This window comes from Hippopotamus amphibius, chromosome 2 (genome assembly GCF_030028045.1).
Source record: "Hippopotamus amphibius kiboko isolate mHipAmp2 chromosome 2, mHipAmp2.hap2, whole genome shotgun sequence".
NCBI classification, from domain to species: domain Eukaryota; kingdom Metazoa; phylum Chordata; class Mammalia; order Artiodactyla; family Hippopotamidae; genus Hippopotamus; species Hippopotamus amphibius.
Genome location: NC_080187.1, coordinates 18,569,467 through 18,588,791, shown reverse-complemented (window position 1 = coordinate 18,588,791; position 19,325 = coordinate 18,569,467). Strand labels below are relative to the sequence as shown.

General features: G+C 41.1%; 1 protein-coding gene across 4 annotated transcripts in view; it reads right to left on the bottom strand.

The window, feature by feature from the left end:
• The window catches only part of ASTN2 (astrotactin 2), an 887,719-nt gene that overhangs the window by 152,580 nt on the left and 715,814 nt on the right, over positions 1-19,325 (bottom strand). For all 4 annotated transcript variants that reach the window (XM_057724291.1, XM_057724290.1, XM_057724292.1 and 1 more), the window contains 2 exons: positions 10,432-10,565; positions 8,738-8,886 (listed from right to left, as the gene is read on the bottom strand). In XM_057724291.1, the coding sequence (XP_057580274.1) occupies positions 8,738-8,886; positions 10,432-10,565 (283 nt within the window). The remainder of the gene's footprint in view (positions 1-8,737; positions 8,887-10,431; positions 10,566-19,325) is intronic.

The window sequence follows — 19,325 nt, the reverse complement described above, 5'->3', positions numbered from 1 at the left end:
TCACTGGTGGAAAGATGTTTGGACTTGGCAGGGAGAGCGGGTAAAGAAACCATAGCCCCTGTTCTAGCACTGACTCTCCCACTAACTCACGTTTGTAACCTCTGGACAAGCCCTCCTCCCGCCTTCTTCAGCCTTTTTCTCCGTAGGTCAAACATGGGATTTGGATTCATTAAATCTGCTTGTGCTTCAGCCCGCCTTCTTATTCCCACCCCCCTGCATCTACCGCTGCCCAAGAGGCTGAAACCTATGCCAATTGCTCTGATGAGGCCACGCGGGAGAACCAGACGTCTGTTTTTAATATCGATGACAGATTAGCGTGCGGGGAATTCAGCCACCCCCCAAAACAAGCCCCGTCTCTGCTCAAAACAACTGGAACAGGAGGCTAGTTATACTTGGCTTTCCTAATAGAGTCCCAGGACCGACAGAGCAATGGTTTCTCTGAAGGAAACGAAGGAAACAAAGAGGGCGCCAAAACCAGGGGTGGGGGGCAGGAGAAGGAGACAGGGAGGGAGAGTGAGCATTTCAACAGCTAGTTCAAAAGGGTGTTGAACAGATGGCAGTCATAAAGCGTGTGCGTGTGTGCGTGCGTGTGTGTGTGTGAGAGAGAGAGAGGGAGAGAGAAGGAGAGAGAAAGAATGTGTGTATGCATGTATATCTGTGCACACGCATGTGTGAGCTTGTGAATAAATAAACAATTACAGCACTGGACTCGGCTGCCAGCAAAAATCCAGAGAGATCAAAGAGAAAGCCCTCATTTCCTTGTTCTGGCTTCACCTGGCCAAATGTGTGAGTAATCCTAACTCTCTAACAAAACAAGTCTTAAACCTTATTTTATTATTTGTTTGTTTTCTTCCCAACATAGAATTTTCCTTTCTTCTTCTTTTTTTAAATTCATAGAAATTAGAACCGACTAGAATCTATTAGTACTTAACCATGTCCCAAGAACTGTGCTACGTGTGACCCTCAAAGTAGCTAATGAAATAGGTGTTATTTTTCCCCATTCCATAGACATGGAAACTGAGATCCATAAAGGATACTGACTGGCCCTGGATTTCTCAGTGAGAAGTGGTGGAAACTGAAAGCAGAGGCCAGATTTAAAAAAAAACAAAAAACATAAAAAGCCCACGCTCCTTAATTATTAGGCTTGTATCCTCTAAGACAAAGCTCAATAAACTAGACCGGAATTTTCAAATTTGGTCCAAGTTCACTTTTGGCATTGCTGAGACATGGTAAAAGTGGCACAGAAGCAAAGAGCTGAGGTTTTTGCTTCAGATATCCACTGCTAATCATCTACAGCATCGATTAATCATGACAGATTTTAGAAGGTTCTCTATGAACTCAGCTAGTCTCTAGGACTACGTAAGACCTCATAAGACCACACAGCACTCAAGGAATTAACATCAGACTTGAAAAGTTGAGACATGTATGTGCCTACCCACATACAATTCAATTCAGTGAACGCTGAACATCCATGTATGTCAGGCACTGTGGAAGGATACCAAATTATAAAGACATAAGTCATTATCTTGCTTCTTTAAAGCCCATTGTCCACTGAAAAATTCAAGAATTGTTTGGTGCAGAGAATTAAAGTCAAGTAGCACAAGGAAGAATAAGAAGGACCTGTAAAGATGGTGGCAGGTATGTCATTATCTTCAAACTTCTGAACAGCAGCAGGAAGAAGAAGGTGTGATATCTCTATGGGGTGCCCCCAGACCATGTAACTAAAAAGTTTTATCTCTATCAGAAAAAGGAACTCTTGTATCAGAGCACTGGTTCCTGGACAGTCAGAAGGAAGAATCTTGGATTTCCATTTCTGGACTAGATGGAGAAACAGAGACTAGATTTATTTACCCTATTACCTGAAACATTGAGTGCTTTTTTTTTTTATTTTTTTAAAAAGAACATAAAACAAGTTTTCAAACTGGAAATCTGGCAACGGAGGACAGAGATCTTAAAGTATGGAAAACAAATTCTGTGAGCCCTACAATTCCCCCAGATTCCTGCCTTTAGAGAGTTCCTAGGTCACTGCAGGGAGATACCTGGCAGATTCCCTAAATTGAGAAGACAGAGTTCTTAGTTCAGAGAGACCAAAGTAATTAGAGTTTATAGGCTAGAGTAATGGAGAGAAGAGAGCTGTACAGAGAGAAAATTGAAGAGATCTGTGTAGGGTCCCCTTTCAATACTCAGCAGATTACTGGTTGATGGATGGATGTAAGGAGCCTACCAACCCAAGAGGATTAGTTAGAACAATGCCCATTGCTCATAGAGGGGCCAGAAATAGTGCCTATTCCTCCTAGTCACACTGGAAAATTTCATAATTCATGGGCCACTGTGTAGAACATATAGAAGGGTCTTGCCTCCACAGGGAATAATTAGCCCTAGACTAAACACTGCTCTGGTTCCATCTACCAAAACTTAAAAGCAAGATCCAAAAGAATTAAACTGTTTCCAAGTAACTTAACTGTGCCCCCGAATAGAGTTCAAAAATATTTATAAGAATACAAAAATATCCAGCACCCAGCAAGGCAAATATCACAATGTCTGGAATTCAATCAAAAATTAACTGCCATGCAAAGAAGAAGGAAATGCAACACATAATGAGGAGAGAAAATCAATCCATTTAAACTGACCCAGAATGGACACAGATGTTAGAATTAGGAAACAAGGACATCAAAACCATTATTATAACTCTATTCCATACATCAAAAACGTTAAGACATGCCATATACTAGCCAGATCCAAACTGAACTTCCTAAGATGAAAACTACAATGTCTGAGTTAAAAAAAAAAAAAAAAAATCAATGCATAGATTAACAGTAGATCATGAGGGTGAGTCAAAAATTATCCTCACTCTGCTGCAGAATTTATACTCATTAACTTTTAGAAAAGACAAATACATCATTTTTCAACATAATCTCCTTGCTTTTCAATACACTCTGTCCATCTGTCAACAAGCTTTCATATTCCCTCATTAAAAATGTTTTAGGCTGAGCTGCGAGCCACGAATGCACTGCTGTCTTCACTTCTTCATCAGAAGCGAATCTTCGTCCTCATAGGGCTGCTTTCAGGGGACCAAACAGGTGAAAGTCTGATGGAGCAAGATCAGGACTATAGAGAATGTTTTAACACCTCAAAACGAAGTAATTCACAACAGACTTAGGTTTCGAAAAGTTTGTGCGAGATGGGTACAGAAAAAACACATAGAAGAGCATAAACTGAAGTGTTTGGATATCTGCAAACAAAATTTGGATCTATACTCTAAGGAAGGTGAAAGTTTCTTAAAGAGAATTGTTACTGCTGACAAGACATGGATTCATCACTATGAGCCTGAGAGTAAATGGTAGAGTGTGCAGTGGAAACATCCTCAATTGCCAACCAAGAAAAAGTTCAAAAGTCAACCATCACCTGGAAAATTGATGCTTACAGTTTTGTGGGATTCTCAAGGGCCAGTATTGGAATATTATCAGGAAAAAAGTTCAACAATCAACAGTGCTCGTTACAATGAGATGCTTATTGGAGAGCTGAAGCCTAAACTTCGGATTAAATGCAGAGGACTGCTATCCAAGGGCGTTGTGATCTTACATGACAATGCACATCTGCATTGAATGAAAATGAAACAAAATTAAACAAAAAAAAAAGAAATAATTTTTAAAAATTAAAAGAGCACAAGTGAGATAAACAACAATTTCAAGTAGCTGAATACACATATTATTAGAGTTACTGAAGGAGAAAAAAGATGGAAAGAAAAATAATGACCTCCAATTTTCCAGATGGGATAAAACCGTAAACCCACAGATCAAAGAAGCTTAACAAACCTTAAACACAATAAATAATAAATTGCTCAAAACCAGTAAGAAAGAGAATATCTTAGAAGCAGCCAGAGGAGGAGGGAAGTATGTTTATACAGGGAACAAAAAATAGAAATAAAGACAGATTTCTCAATGCAAATAATGTAAACAAGACACAGGAGCAACATCTTTAAATTACTAAAAGAAAAATGTGTCAATGTAGAATACTGTACCCAGAAATAATAGCTTACAAAAGCACAAACAGAATGAATTCATCATTAACAGACCTGACATATAAGAAATAATAAAATATATCCTTCGGGCAGAAAGATAATGAAATCAGATGAAAATATGGATGTATGTGAAAGAATGAAGAACACCAAAAATGTAAGCACATGAGTAAACACATAAAACCATTTTTATTAATTAAATATATGTAAAGGATAATTTACTCTTTAAGGTAAATAACAATGAATTATGAAACATATATATATGTAAAATATATGACAAATACAGCATAAAGACTTGTAGGAGAGAAATAAAAGTACACTATATAAGGTTCCTATACTCTACATGAAGCATTAAAATACCACCTGAGGGCACACTATGACATGTTAAATGTGAATATATAAGCCCTAAAGTAATCCTAGACTAACAAAAGAGTTATAACTAATAAGTCAACAAAAGAAATAAAATGGAATAATAAATATGCTCAGTCTAAAAAAATATAGAAAAAGAGAAGAAAGGAAACACAGCAAAGTGGAACAATAGAAAACAAACAAAAAATGATAAACTTAAACCTAACTGCAAAAATATCGTATTAAATATAAATGATCTAAACACCCTAATTTAAAGATAACGTCAGATTGGATTTAGAAAAAAAGAAAGGAAAAGAAAAAAATAAAGACCTAAAAACATGCTGTCTAAAAGAAACACACTTTAAACATAAAGGCACAAATAATATACGAGTAAAACAATAAAAAATGGTAGCTCATTCTAACACTAATCAGAAGAAAGCTGAGGTAGTTATATTAATATCAGAAAAAGTAGATTTTGTAGCAAAAAATGTAACAGGGATACAGACAACCATTTTACAATGATAAAGGGATCAATTCGTCAAGAGGATATTAAAATTCTAAAGGTTTATTCACTTAATAACAGAGCTTCAAAATGCATAAAGTAAAAATTGATAGAACTGTAAGGAGAAACAGATATATCCACCATAATCATCAGAGGTTTCAATACCGTTCTTTCAAGTACTGATACAACAAGGAGACAGAAAATCAGAAAGGATTTAGAAGACTTGAACAACATAATCAACCAATTTGATCTAACTGGCATTCATAGAAAAATTCATACATAAATAGAAGAATATACATGATTTTAAACTGGATGCTGAAAACAATGATAGACCATATTCTGTGCCATAAAACCAGTCTGAATAACTTTAAAATGATCCAGTAATCCCACTCCTGGGCATATATCTGGAGAAAACCATAATTCAAAAAGATACATACACCTTAGTGTTCACTGCAGCACTATTTACAGTAACCAAGATATGGAAGCAACCTAAATGACCATCGACTGAGGAATGGATAAAGAAGATGTGGTACATATATACAATGGAATATTATTCAGCCATTAAAAAGAATGAAATAATGCATTTGCAGCAACATGAATGGACTTGGAGATTATCATACTAAGTGAAGTCAGTCAGAGAAAGACAAATATCATGTGATATCACATATGTGGAATCTAAAAAAATGATACAAATGAACTTATTTACAAAATAGAAACAGATTCACAGAATTAGAGAACAAAGTTATGGTCATCGGGGGGAAGGGTCAGGAGGAGGGATAGATTGGGAGTTTGGGATTCACATGTACGCACTGCTATATTTAAAATAGATAACCAACAAGCAACTACTGTATAGCACAGGGAACCCTACTCAATATTCTGTAATAACCTAAATGGGAAAAGAACTTGAAAATATGTATACCTGAATCACTTTGCTGTAGACCTGGAGCTAACACAACTTTGTTAATCAACTATACTCCAACATAAAATAAAAATTAAAAACGAAATGAAATGATTTAAGTCATAAAAAGTGTATACTCTGATATAGCAGCATCAAATTAAAATTCAATAACAGACAGATATCTGAAAACTCCCTAAACATTTGGAAATTAAGCAGCATGCACCTAAAGCATCCTTGGGTCAAAGAAGAAAACAAAAGGGAAATTAGAAGGTATTCTGAACTGAATGAAAACAAAAACACAATTTATCAAAAATCTGTGGTAAGCCACAAAAGCAGTAATTAGGGAAAATACTTGTCTTACAAGAAAAATCTCAAATCAACAACTTCAGCTACCACCTTAAAAATCTGGAAAAAAAGAGGAACAAACTAAATTCAAAATAAGCCAAAGAAAAAAAATAACAAAGATCATAGTAGAAATCAATGAAATGGAAAACAATAGCAAAAATAGGTGACATCAAAGCTGATTCTTTGAGAAGGTAAGTGAATTACATAACCCTCTTTCCAGATTGATAAGAAAAAAAGAGAGATGAGAGAAATTACCAGTATCAAGAATGAGACTATCACTATAAATTCCATAAATATTAAAAAATAACAGAATATCATGAACAATTTTTTTGCCAGTAAATTTTTTAAAAATATTTATTTATTTATTTGGCTGCACTGGGTCTTAGTTGCAGCACGTGGGATCATTTAGTTGTAGCAGGGCTCTTATTTGTGGCATGCAGGATGTTTAATTGCGGCATGCGAACTCTTAGTTGCAACATGCATGTGGGATCTAGTTCCCCTACCAGGGATCAAACCCGGGCCCTCTGCATTAGGAACACAGAGTCTTAACTGCTGGACCACCAGGGAAGCCCTGCCAGTAAATTTTAAAACTTACATGAAATGGACAAATTCTTTGAAACATACAAGATACCAAAATCACTTAAAAAAAAAAACATGACCTGAATAGTCCTATATCTATCAGAGAATTAAATTAGTAATTAAAACCTTCTTACAAGAAAAGCTCCAAGCCAAGATTATTTCACTTGTGAATTCTACCAAACAACTTTTAAAAATACATTACTAATTCTACCCAAACGCATTCAGAAACCTAAAAAGGAGAAAATATTTTGCAATTAATTTTGAGGCCAGAATTATCCTGACAGCAAAACAGACTCAAGCATTATAAGAAAACTACTGATCAAAATCCCTCATGAATAAGGATGCAACAATATAAATAAAATTTTAACACCACAAATCCGACAATTTATAAAAAAGATAGTGCATCATGACCATGTGGGATTAATTGATTCCAGGAATGCAAGGGTTTTTTTTTTTTCAATATAATTTACCACATTAACAAACTAAGAAACATAAACTATGATCATTTCAATGGACACAGAGAATTCAACATTCCTTTTCTAATTAAAACAAAACAAAACAGCAAACTAGCATTCAGTCTTCTACCATTAAGTATAATAAATAAAGATACAAGCATTATGCTGCAATTAGGACAGACTGATTGTGGGACTTAAGACCTCTCTGGGATTCACTATTTAATCTATAAAACAAGCTTGGTAATCTTTCAGAAACTAATGTTAGCAAAATGGCTGCATAAGAATTTTTAGCACTTGTCTCTCCCCCAACTCCCAACGCCCCCATCACCCCTCTAACCAGCTCAACCAAAAAATCAACTTGAACCAATCTGAGTCACGGCATTGTGGGAACAGTTTGAACTGAAAACTCAATTTAAACAACTGTCCATGCACAGAAATACCTTCACAAGAACTAAGATTTCCAGGTGAGGGATCATAGCACCTGGGTGAAACACAGAAATAAAAGATGCTTTGAGGAGGGTTGGAAAGGTAGATTCACATTACTCCCATAACCTCTTCCCCAAGCCTGAGCAGCCCAGTGCAGAGAGAGAAACTGTCCACGTGGAAGGGAAGAGAAAAGTGAGACCAACTTCACTTTGCACTCTAGAGCCAGCTCCCACGGCTGTAGGAGGCTCCCAAAAGGCTTCTTGTGAATCCAGGCCTCTGGTTCATCCCAGCAAATTTCTGTCTCCAGGGTCCCTGCCAGCTTCCATGGCATCATGCTCCCAGTGGGCTCCTAAGAATCCAGGCCCCCAAGCCACCCTACCAGCTCCAAAGACCCCCAGGTGAACTACCCTTGAACCCTGGCTTCTGGCTGGGCCCAGCACTAGGTCAGCTACCACCAACACAGGCTTTTGACAACACAGTCTGGAATCAGACTGGCTCCCATAGTCCCAGGTCCTTGACAGTCTAGAACCAGGCCTGCCCTCATGGCCCAGCCTCAAAGCCAGCTCCCACAGACCCAGGTTCCCCACCTGCCCTACGCCAGACCACCCCTGCAGACCCACCACCAGGATGACACAGTCCCTTGTACACTCTTTAAGTATACTTAAAGTACTCCTTAAGAGCTACTTTCCCCATCTTCTCTTGTATGTCTGAAGGAGTTCCAAATCCTCTTTCCCAGCACGAAAGACAACTATCTTAGTACATCTCACTAGAAAAGGCAATTCCTTGAATTTCTTTATCTCAGTCCCAGAGATAATATATTTAGAGATCAAGGCCTTCAAAAATGTAACCTGTAGGCCTTCCCAAGTAGAAACGGTCAAATCTTTTTTTTTTTTTTAATTAACTAACACTTTAGTATATGACTTTGAGGATCCAACTTAGAGAATCAGAAATTCTTTCCAAGTACAATTAACTACCTTCCCCTGCTGAAAATCATACCAAAAAGCACACAGGTGTGGGCACTAGGTAACAAACACCAAACAATGAAACTCCCCAATGCCTTCCCAGTTCGGATGACATCAAGTCTCCAAAGGTATTTAGAAAATCCCAGTTTCCTTCCTCTGTCACACCATCTCAACAAAAGAGGAAGTCTTGAACTTTCTACTTACCTGTGTAGAGGTCCGTGTCTGTGTATTCATCCACTTTCTTGTGCTGCAGAATATAGTCGGAGACCTTGGTCCCAATAGCTGGCTGAACATCTACCCACTCCAAGGAGACCACGGTACTGGATGGCTCTACTGTTGGGGAGAGCCGTAGCCTAGGGGGTGACAGGGAAGGTTGTTTGTTTGCCAGCCAGTACTGTCTGGGCCCCTAGAAAGTTTTCATGTGTCAAGATTAAAAGCACAGGATTCAGTCTGGCTTCAAATTCTGATTCAACCCACCACCAAACCCTTGTTTTAGACTTAGGTTATTAATTACTCCTCTTTCAGCCTCTGCTTCCTTGTTCATAACGGTGATAAGGAGAGCCACCTTTTAGGATCAATGTGGAATCCAGTAAAGTAATCCAAGCACACAATATGTGCTCACAGAAAGTTGATTAGCTTTCCATTTGTACTATATTCTCAGTGATACTTCATTGTCAGTTAAATTGGCAGTGCCTTCAAACACTGTATCTTCCAACCTCTCTACCATTCTCTTCAATCCCCCAGTACATCAGCCAATGCTTTAATATCCTTAAATCAATACTCCCCCACAGAGGGCAGGAATCCTGGGGAATCCTTTTATAAAACATGAAATAACAGAATGATTGAAGGTGAGAACTGGGAGGGTCCTTTGAGAGAGGGAAGTGCAATCCTCCCATTTCACAGAAGGTGACAGCAAGGCCCAGAAAAGGGAATGATCTGCACAAAGTCACACAGCAAGCTCAGGACAGAACCATGACAGTGACTTTGCTTGTCCCCAGCCCAGATTCCTTCTCTCTTTCCACTACACCCACTAACTCTTCAATGACTGTCTTACAACAGATGCTTTATATTGACTCCTGCCCAGATCTCCTCTGCTCCTCACACCACTCTCCCTCTTAATCACATTCCCCCAGTCAAGGTGACCTTCCTTTTCTCCCTCAAATGGTGAATTTCCCACGTCAGGGCTTTCCTGTGGGCTCTTTTTCCGGAAACACATCTGTTGCCATTTGCTGCCTGGACCGTAATTTGGGTCATCTCAGAGAGGCTTCCCAGACTATCTCCGTCTCCTCCAACTAAAGCGTCCCCTCTTTGTTCTCTCCACTAGCATCTCTTTGTTTTTCTTTCATGTTTTTATTATTTAAATGTTTAAATGGTATCATGCTTTCCTGTTTTTGCGTTGACATCTGCCCCCTTGCTAAACGGTCAGCTCCCTAAGTGCACAGACCGTGCCTGTCTTGCTCAGTAATGAATTCCCCAATGTCTGACACATAGCAGGTGTTCAAAAAGTATTTGTTGAATGAATGAAAAATATAAAGTTTCTTAGAAAAGGTCCTACACTTTCTTTATCTCAGTAGACCCAGTGGTCAACACACCATCTGTCAAAGCAGTAGTTAGCGCCCAGTAAACCCTTGCCAAATGGATGAGTGAAGAAAGTAATGATGGGAGGCTTGGCACCATTAAAATAGCACAGGCTGCAGTCTAAGTGTCTACCCCTGAGCCATGATTCCATTCTGTTAAAGATCCCTGCTTTCTCAAAGAAGGAGATAGGCCCCCAAAGATTTCAGGCATCTGGTGAAGCACCCTAGGAACAGAAGCAAGTCATGGCCTAGGCTGGAAGGACAGGAGTATGAGTCCATGGATAGGGTTGGCCAGAGGAAAAGGGGGCCATACATACGTACACCGGCTGCGGGAGGGGGCTGCAGTTGGGGAGCCCACTGGCATCGAAGGCGCTGAGGTCACACCTGCACCAGTCATCAATCACGTCCCCCTTCCCTGAGCACCAGTAGGAGCTCATCAGTGCACTCTTGAAGGCCTGGAATAAAGGAGGACAGAAGAGATGATGATGACAATGGTGGAGAGATGGAGAGTGAAGGTCCCAGTGGCCATGACGGTAGCTGACCCAAACTACAGAGAAGCCCTCCTGGGCATAGGACACCATCTTTTGCATAAATCTCCAACATTCTATCACCAGGTTCTTCTATTTTTGAGCCATTCTCTACCCAACAGCCAGAATGATTATTGAGACAGAATAGTAATAGGATCCATTGAGAACCTCCCCTGGGCTCGACACTCTACAAATATTAACGTATTTCATCTTCGTTACTCCATATGACAGTTGTAATGCAAATTATTATTATTATTATTATTTCCCATTCTACATATTGGGGCACATAGAAGGTAAGTAATTTGTCTGAGGTTCCTAGCTAGTAGGGGATGGAACTGGGATCTGATCCAAGGCAGTCTGGCTCCAGACCCTGCCCTCTTTAACACCTTGCCACACTGCTTCTTGAGAAGTCTGACCACCTCACCACCCTGCTTTGAAACCTTCAGAGGCTCCCCCATAGCCCTCAGGATAAAGTCTAAACTCCTTGCTCTAGCTCCTGACCACCTTTCCAGTCTCATCTCTCACCAGTCCTCTGATTTTCCTTTGCATGCTACCATCTATCCACATGCAACCATTAACATTTCCACCAACAATGAACTCCTGCTTAGGAAAAGTGTGCTCTAAATCAGGAGACAGCAATGTGTTTCTGCAAAGGACCAAGCAGTAAATATTTTGGGCTTTATGGCCAGGTAGTCTCTGCCACAATTACCTAACTCTGTCTTTGTAGCATGAAAGCGACATAGATGATACTTTAAAGGAATGGGCATGTTTGTGTTTCAATAAGACTTTATTTATAAAGACAGCCAACAGGCTAGATTTGCTCAGAGGGCCATTGTTTGCTGACCCTTGCTCTAAATGATGATCAATGTTCTATTCAATTGCAGTGTACTTCATTGCCCCTCTTTCTCTCTCTCTTTTAAACACATCCTGACCTCTCTACTGCAATACTCTCAATCTCACCCCTGCCTTGGAATCCAATTTACTCTTTTGGTCTCAAATGAAACCTTCTTTTCTAAGGGAACCCTACCTTGACTTTCTTAAGGCTGGAATCTCCTCTTCTGGGCATCACAACACACAAGACCATACCTAACCATCACATGCGCTCATCCATCTCACCCAACAGACTCTGATCCCACCAAGGGCACAGGCCGTGCCTTCTTCACGTGTGTATTCTCCTGGGACTGAGAACACTTCTTCAGTCAATATTTACTGAATAAATGAACGGACACTGAAAAACGGATCATGAGGCTGAGGTTCAGATGTGCTTTATGTTTTAGTCACTCCATTTACACCAACATTTCAAAGCACTGGGGATTCAGAATGTTTGACAGCTCTTTTTCAAATTTGGGGATTTCAGAGAACGTTGATACTCTTACTCCTTTGCCAGGTAACAGACTCTACCTGCTTGCTTTCTTTCTCATTTCTTTAATTTTTTTTTCTTTCTGTATACTTTTTAAACTAAAATTTCACAATACCTACTACCAAAGACACTTGATTACCCAGGTGACACTTTTTCCATCTTCCATTGTTCAAAAGACTCAAGTATGGCATGTTTGTGTAAAGTTGGTCTAGGGTCTGCCACCCTAGCTACCCAGAACACAGATCTAGAAGAAGAATGTGCGTATCAAGGACACTACTGTGTAAGCCTCCAACACATTCCTCTCAGTGCCTCTGATGGGAAGACTCTGATTATTCCTGCCATTTGTCCTTGCCCACATCCTCTCCTAGGGGATGAACAAATGACCTAATTTTTCCTGAATTAAGAATAGTGACCCAATGAAATAAAAACAATTATAATAGGAGCTAATGTTCATGAGGCACCTAATTACACAGTATAACGTACTTTAAGGGCATTAAAGTATAATTCTCCTAATAGCCTTGAGAAAGTCTTGAGAAAAGTCTTCATTTACAGGTGAGAACTAGGAATCAGAGCAGTGAAGAAATATTCCCAAGATCACACAGCAAGCAGATGATGGAAGCAGAATCCCAACCCAGATCTCTATGACTCCCAAGCATAGGTCTCTTCTATTTAACCACTCAGGACAGTGGGGTTGACTCCAAGTAGGATTGCCAGATTCAGTAAATAAAAATACAGGATGCCCAGTTAAATTCAAATTTCAAATAAACAACTTTTTTAGCATAAATGCATCCCATTCAATGTTTGCATACAAATTATGCGGGCCAGAATCTGGCACACAGTAATAGCATTGTTCTCACTACAAGTCAGAACCTGTGTTAGGAACAAATGTCTGTTCTCCTACTGGCATCAGAGGGGGCACTCTCATGAGGGCAGAAACCAGATGGGATGGCAGGAGGTCACGCTGACTGACAGACTTCCTTCTCCCTCCATTTGCAGGTTCCCTCTCACTTAAATTAACATGTGCAACTGCTCATGGCTTAAGATTCTGTAACATCTCCAGCTAGCGCTAAGGGCTTAATTATCATAATGGTGAAATCCAGGGCCGTGGGTGAAAGTGACACAGATGGTAAGATATTGCCTTGGACTCCAGCAAGGGGAGGAGAGAGAACATCCTGTTTTGTGTATGTGTTTTTGTTTTTGCATGCATGCGTGTATGTGTGTGTGTGAGAGTGTGGTTTTTGTAATCAATAGTCACTGGAGCTCGTGAAAAACAAAACAGGAAATCTCTCTGGACTTTGTGAGTTTCACCATCCAAGCAGCTCTTGGGAAGAAACCCTGCCTGCGAGTCTCCACATCCACTGGCTCTTTCCCAAACCCTGCGGAACAGAATGGGGACTGCAGCAGTGGCCAGGCAAACCGTGGATAGAGCTCAAACAACACCCTGATAAAAGGCCTACATCAAACAGGGAGCCCTCGCAAGGCAGCAGAAGCCAGCACGCATCAGCTCGGTTCTTACGTCTCTAGTCCTTGCAACACTCTTTCCTGAATCCAAATAGATCCCAAGGGAGGAAGAGCATAGAATGTTCCAGCTTCCAGGGACTCCGTAAATCATCTAATTGAATCCGTTTTACAGATGCACATACAGTGGCCCAGAAAGGCTAGCTGGCTGGTCCAAGGTGATAGAGCAACTTTGTGGTGAAATGACTATTCCTCCATTTAATCTTCAAAATTACCCTTTGAGATGGGTGACCTATTCCCATTCACAGACACATGGAGGAGTAGGGATTTGAACTGAAGTCCATCTGAATTCTGGCACCCTGGACTTTCCCAGGTCGCACAGGAACAATAAATGCCAAGATTTCATCCAAAACATCCTTTTCAGCTGGTCTGCTTGTATCACGTGCTTATGTGTTTTGTGTGTGTGTATGTCTGTGTGTGTTCTCAGAGGAGAATGAAACCTTGCACTGGAGGCATTGCTGACTCCTAGCTTTTGAATAAGTGAATGGACTGAAGAAACAAATCTTGTACTTAATACAGGGCTAAGGGCTACATTTGCATGGCCATAGGTTTTCATGACAATGAAGGTTTGCATTTCCTCTACTAGTGAATGCTTCCAACTTCTGGCTAATTAACTAGCAAACCAAGCCCCACAGGATGAGAAAACAGCACAACAACGTTAAGCTATCAAAATAAACTAGGATTTATTCCTGACTCTACAGTTACTTCCCTAACTGAATTTTACATAAGTTATTTCTCTTTAAGCCTCAATTTCTCCATTTGTAAAATGAGGACACAGAAGTTTTATTTTGGAAGGCTTAGTTAACTGAACTTCCTCCTCCATACCACATGCCATCTGGATGCTGAGAAAGGCGATGAACAAGACCCAGTCACTAACTTCAAAGGACGCACAGTCTAGTGATGAAGACACACACAGTTACACTGAATATGGTTCCAGTGCTGTGAAGTAACATGCAGGAGGTTATGGGAATACAAAGGAAGAGGACTTTCCAGCTCTAAAAATTTTGACAATGTCTTAGGAATCTTAAACTTCAAGTTAACACTCCATATTTAATTAAGATAAATACTTGGGACCATCTATATAGAACGTCACTAAGCCTACAAATTAAACTCTATATTTACAATGGCGATTTTTTACACTGAAAAATTATACTCAGGAGCTGATACCAAGTCTGCTGTTTTTGATATTGAGATGGTTCTGGTTTGTATAACCAAAAAGATGCCCTGGAGTCCTCACTCAGAGCTTCATGAATCTGTTATCTTCAGTACTAATAAGCTTGGTCAGGTGGCTGCTCAATACATACCGCTGAGGAGATGAAAGACCTTCCAGAAACAAAGAAACAGATTACCTTTCTACCCCCAGGCTCCCTTTTAGTGCCTAACACAGTATCTAGTAGATAACATAAGTCAGCCAATATTTGCTAAATTGAATTAAAAGTTCACACAGAATGCTGAATGAAGCGAACCAAGTTTATAAGTGATATCATAAAGCCAGGAAGATGTGTGTGTGTGATGCTCTCCTTCCCCAAGATGACCTGTATCTCCCACTGCAGTGATGGGCACTCCCATCAATTTCGTGCCTCCAGCCAGAAACTGGGGGTTACCCTGCACTCCTCCCTCTCCCTCATAACGTGTTTCAAACCAACTTCTCCCTTGCCCCACGGCTATCTCCTGGGCGCAGGTTAGTAATGCCTCTTCTCTAGGCAATTGTCATAGCCCCTGGACTGGCCTTCCAGCTCTGATCCTTCCCAGTGCCTCCTTTCCCAGCCTTCTAAAACATCACTGCCTATTCCACCCCCTTGCTTGCACCCCTCCAAATGCCCCACCACCTTCGGGTTGAGGCCTCTACTTCTTAATCTGATTTCAAAGTCCTCTGTTGTTCAGCCTGTGGCTCTTCTCCCATCTTCTCCCAACTATTCCTACTCTATGCTCTAGCACATACCATCTTACAGGAGTGCACTGCTTCGTACCAAGCCTTTTCTCATGCTGTGCCTTTGGTCTAAAATGCCCTTTCCCCATTTATATTTCCTTGCTGAAATCCAGGAAACTTTTTGTCCACGAGGACCCTGCCACTTGAGAGATTCTCTCTCTCTCTCCTCTCGTTCCATTTTTGCACATTTCATATTCCCTTGCAATTTGCTTGTTTATGTGTGCTTCTTGCTTATCAGACTGGGAATTCCTCCAGGCCAAGGTAACATATTTGATTCATCTCTTTCTCCCCAGCTCCAAGCAAAAGAGTCAACACATTGTTGGGTGACCAAAATGTGTGTTAAATTCCAAGAGGTAGAAGCCCTTTTGGAGACATTTGGGATTACTGCTTGGAGGAGAATAGGCTGACAGTTTTTTGCCCAGTAAGTACTTAGTTCTAAAATAATATGCTCCTAATTTCCTAGGAAGAGATGGGAGGAAGGGAAGTGGCTGACAAATCTAGTTTTATAGGGAGACTAATTCCTGAGCCCATGCTGACCATGTTTGATTGGTTAGGAGGGACTAGGATTGGTGAACATGGAAGGGTTGAAGAAGGCATCATAGCAGTGCTTGTGCAGAGGCAGAAATAGTGGTTTATAGCCTGGCCTGGACCTCTCAGATAGGACCTACCTGAGCCACCTGCCATTCAGTCATCAGCACATCCCCTAGAGTGGCTATCACTCATTGTCCTGGTAGTTACAGGCGCTGGAGACCAGGGGCTGGAGCCCCCATTCTTTGGGAAAAAAATAAGTAATGCTGGTGTGTCCTGACAGTGAGGAGATTAACTGGTCATCTCGTTACAAATCAATGACTGCATACTTAAGCAGCATGTATGAGAGCACATTTGGGAAGAGAAGTGGGTAATGTTAGTTGACTTAAGTCTTTTTATTCCCAAACGGAGCAGGAAGGCAGGTGTGGTGACTTTAAAACATGACCCTAAACATTTCTGACATTTCCCTCACCATAAGGTGGGATCCAGGTTCTCTCCCCTTGACCCTGGGCTCTACAGATGCTTGACCAAAATAAGTACCGCTGCTTTAATTTCTGGGCTCAGGCCTTAAGAAACTGGCAGCTTCCACATCATGTCTCTTAGAATGCTCACTCTTAGAGTCCAACCACCATGCTGTGAGGAAGCCCAGACCACATAGACAGGCCATGTGCAGGTATTCCAGCCAATAGACCCAGCTGAGGACCCAGCCAACAGCCAAGGTCATCTGCCAGAGAGGTGAGCCACATACCCACTGACTGCAGCCACATGAGGGAACCAAGTCAAAACTGCCCAGCTCAGCCCAGTCAACCCCTAGAACCATTAGAGACAATTATAAAATGATCATTGTTTTAAGCCACCAATTTGGGGGATTGCATAGCAATAAATAACTGAAACAGCAGGTAATTCACTTCTGAATAATCCTGAAAGATTACTTAGAAGAGGCAGCAACTGGGGAGCAGGTGAGCAAAGGGAAGTAGAAACCTTAAACTACATACTTAACCCAGGAGCTAGAGGGTTCTGAAGTGTATACACACATACTCATTGCCCCAGATCCCTGGCATTTCAGACCTGAAAGAGTCCTGAAAGGTGAAACTGGCCTTCACAACTTTGCTCAGACTAAGGGGCCCAAAAGGCAACGTGACCCGTCCAATTTTACACCATAAGAATCTAGCAGAAAATAAACTAAGTTTTTCATATCAACTAACATTCACTATGCAAGGCTGCCTACCTTTGGAACTGGGTTTAAGCCACTAACTTGTTAAGCTGTTAGATAGGAAACAAACAGAATAGCAACATTTACTGAGAGTGTGATAAGCATTTTAATACACACTATCTCATTCAATCCTGTCAATAGCTGTGTGAAGCAGATTCTGCTGTTACCATCCCCATTTTACAGATGAGAAAACTGAGGTTTGAAGGGTGAAATAGCCTGTTCAAAGTAGCCCAGCTAGAAAGTGGTAGAAAAAGGATTTGAACTCGGGTCATTTGATCCTATATCATGAACAAGGTTCTCCCTAACTAGAGGATATTAGGGATAGCACTTAACATTTATCGATGCGTACTACAAGCCAAGCACTGTTCTAAATGCTTCTCACAACAACACTAAGAACTTTAGACATATGAACTCATTTAATTCTCCCAACAACCTGTAAGATAGGCATAATGATTATGTACCACTTTACATTTATGCCCAAGATTCTAGGGCTAGTAAATGGCACAACCAGGACTTGAACTTGGGAAGTCTGGCTCTAGAGCCTGTGCCCTGAAATGCAAAGCCTCCAAACACATGATCTGATGGAAACAATCCATTTTTCACAGGTGTTATTTACATTCCTGACCCCCCACCTCTAGCACATACTGAGATTTTTCACTGTACCTGTGGGGACGGGCCAGTGAAAATGCCATAGGAAACTGCCATCTACACTTAAGTCAAAGGGGAGCACTTTTACATGGTTCAGTGTAATAGAAGGCACAGGAGTGAATAAATTCTCACAGGAAGAGGCCACAGAGCATGAAAAGAGTAGAGTGCTGCAGACACAAGAATCCCAGGGAACTCAACATTTTCTGCCTAACTTGCTGTGTGACCTCAGTAAGTCATTTACCCTCTCTGGGCCTTACTGCCTTGCCTGTATTTTCTTCAACTTGGACATACATTCCACGGCATTGCTGGTTCTAATCATTTTCTGATTTGTGTTCTGGATTTTGTTTTTTCTCAAAGCTGTCCACAATTTTCCCACTCCTTTTAAAACGACTCATCCTAGATATACTGCCTGGGATGCTTTAAAAATTCATGCCAGTAGGTAAAACTATGGGAACAGTAAAAGGACCAGTGGTTGGCAGGGGTTAGGGGGAAGGGAAGGATGAATGGGGGGAGCCAAGGATTTTAGGGCAGTTAACCCATTCCGTATGATACTATCATGGTGGACACACATCATTATACATTTGTCAAAATTCACAGAATGCACACCAAGAGCGGACCTTCATGTAAACTTTGGACTTTGAGTGACAATGATGTGTCAGTGTGGGCTCATCGACTGCAACAAACACACTACTGTGGGGTGGGATGGTGACGGTGGGGAAGACTCTGGGTGCGGGCTGGGCAGGGAGTATACAGGGACTCCTTGCACTTTACACTGGGGATTTTGCTGAGAACCTAAATCTGCTTAAAAAAATAATGCCTGTTTTTAAAACTCCTGCCAGTTAACATCCTCTCTGTAGAAGAGGCCCCACAGACGATGAGCATGCCGTTGATGTTCTTTGAGGAAAGGGGGGCTGGGAGGAAGAAACAGACACCTATTACGCATTTCTTTATTCTGGCTCTGGTGCTGGGGCATCTGTCTGTTAGCTCCTATAAGACTCCTAGCAACCTGTGGATACAGCTCTTACTGTTCCCAGGAACCCTTACAGATGAACAAATGCAGGGTCAGAGAAGAGATACCAGCCCAGGTCCCCCAACGTGAATGCAGCAGAGCAGGGGGTCTCTAACTCCGAATCCCAAGCTTTGCCCCCTGACCTCCCTTACCCTACCCCTCCGTTTTAGCTACTGAGTCAGATCCCCCCATTCACAAGGCCACACAGTAGAAGAATACTAATGGGTAAGAACCCGTTTCCTATACAAGAAATTGTGCAGCTCAATCTATGGCTCTATAAATCACAGGAACGACACCTCATTTCCCCTGTCAGGATAAACTTCGCTTTCCAAGCCACTCTCCCCTGAATGATGAGAGCCCGACAGAACAGCTTGTTAATCTGGGCAATAGGGGGAAGACATTTAGAGTTCCCCAAACCCCTTCTTGCCACACTTATCTCTGCTAATGAAAAAATATTAGAGAAATAAATATACAGCTCATTG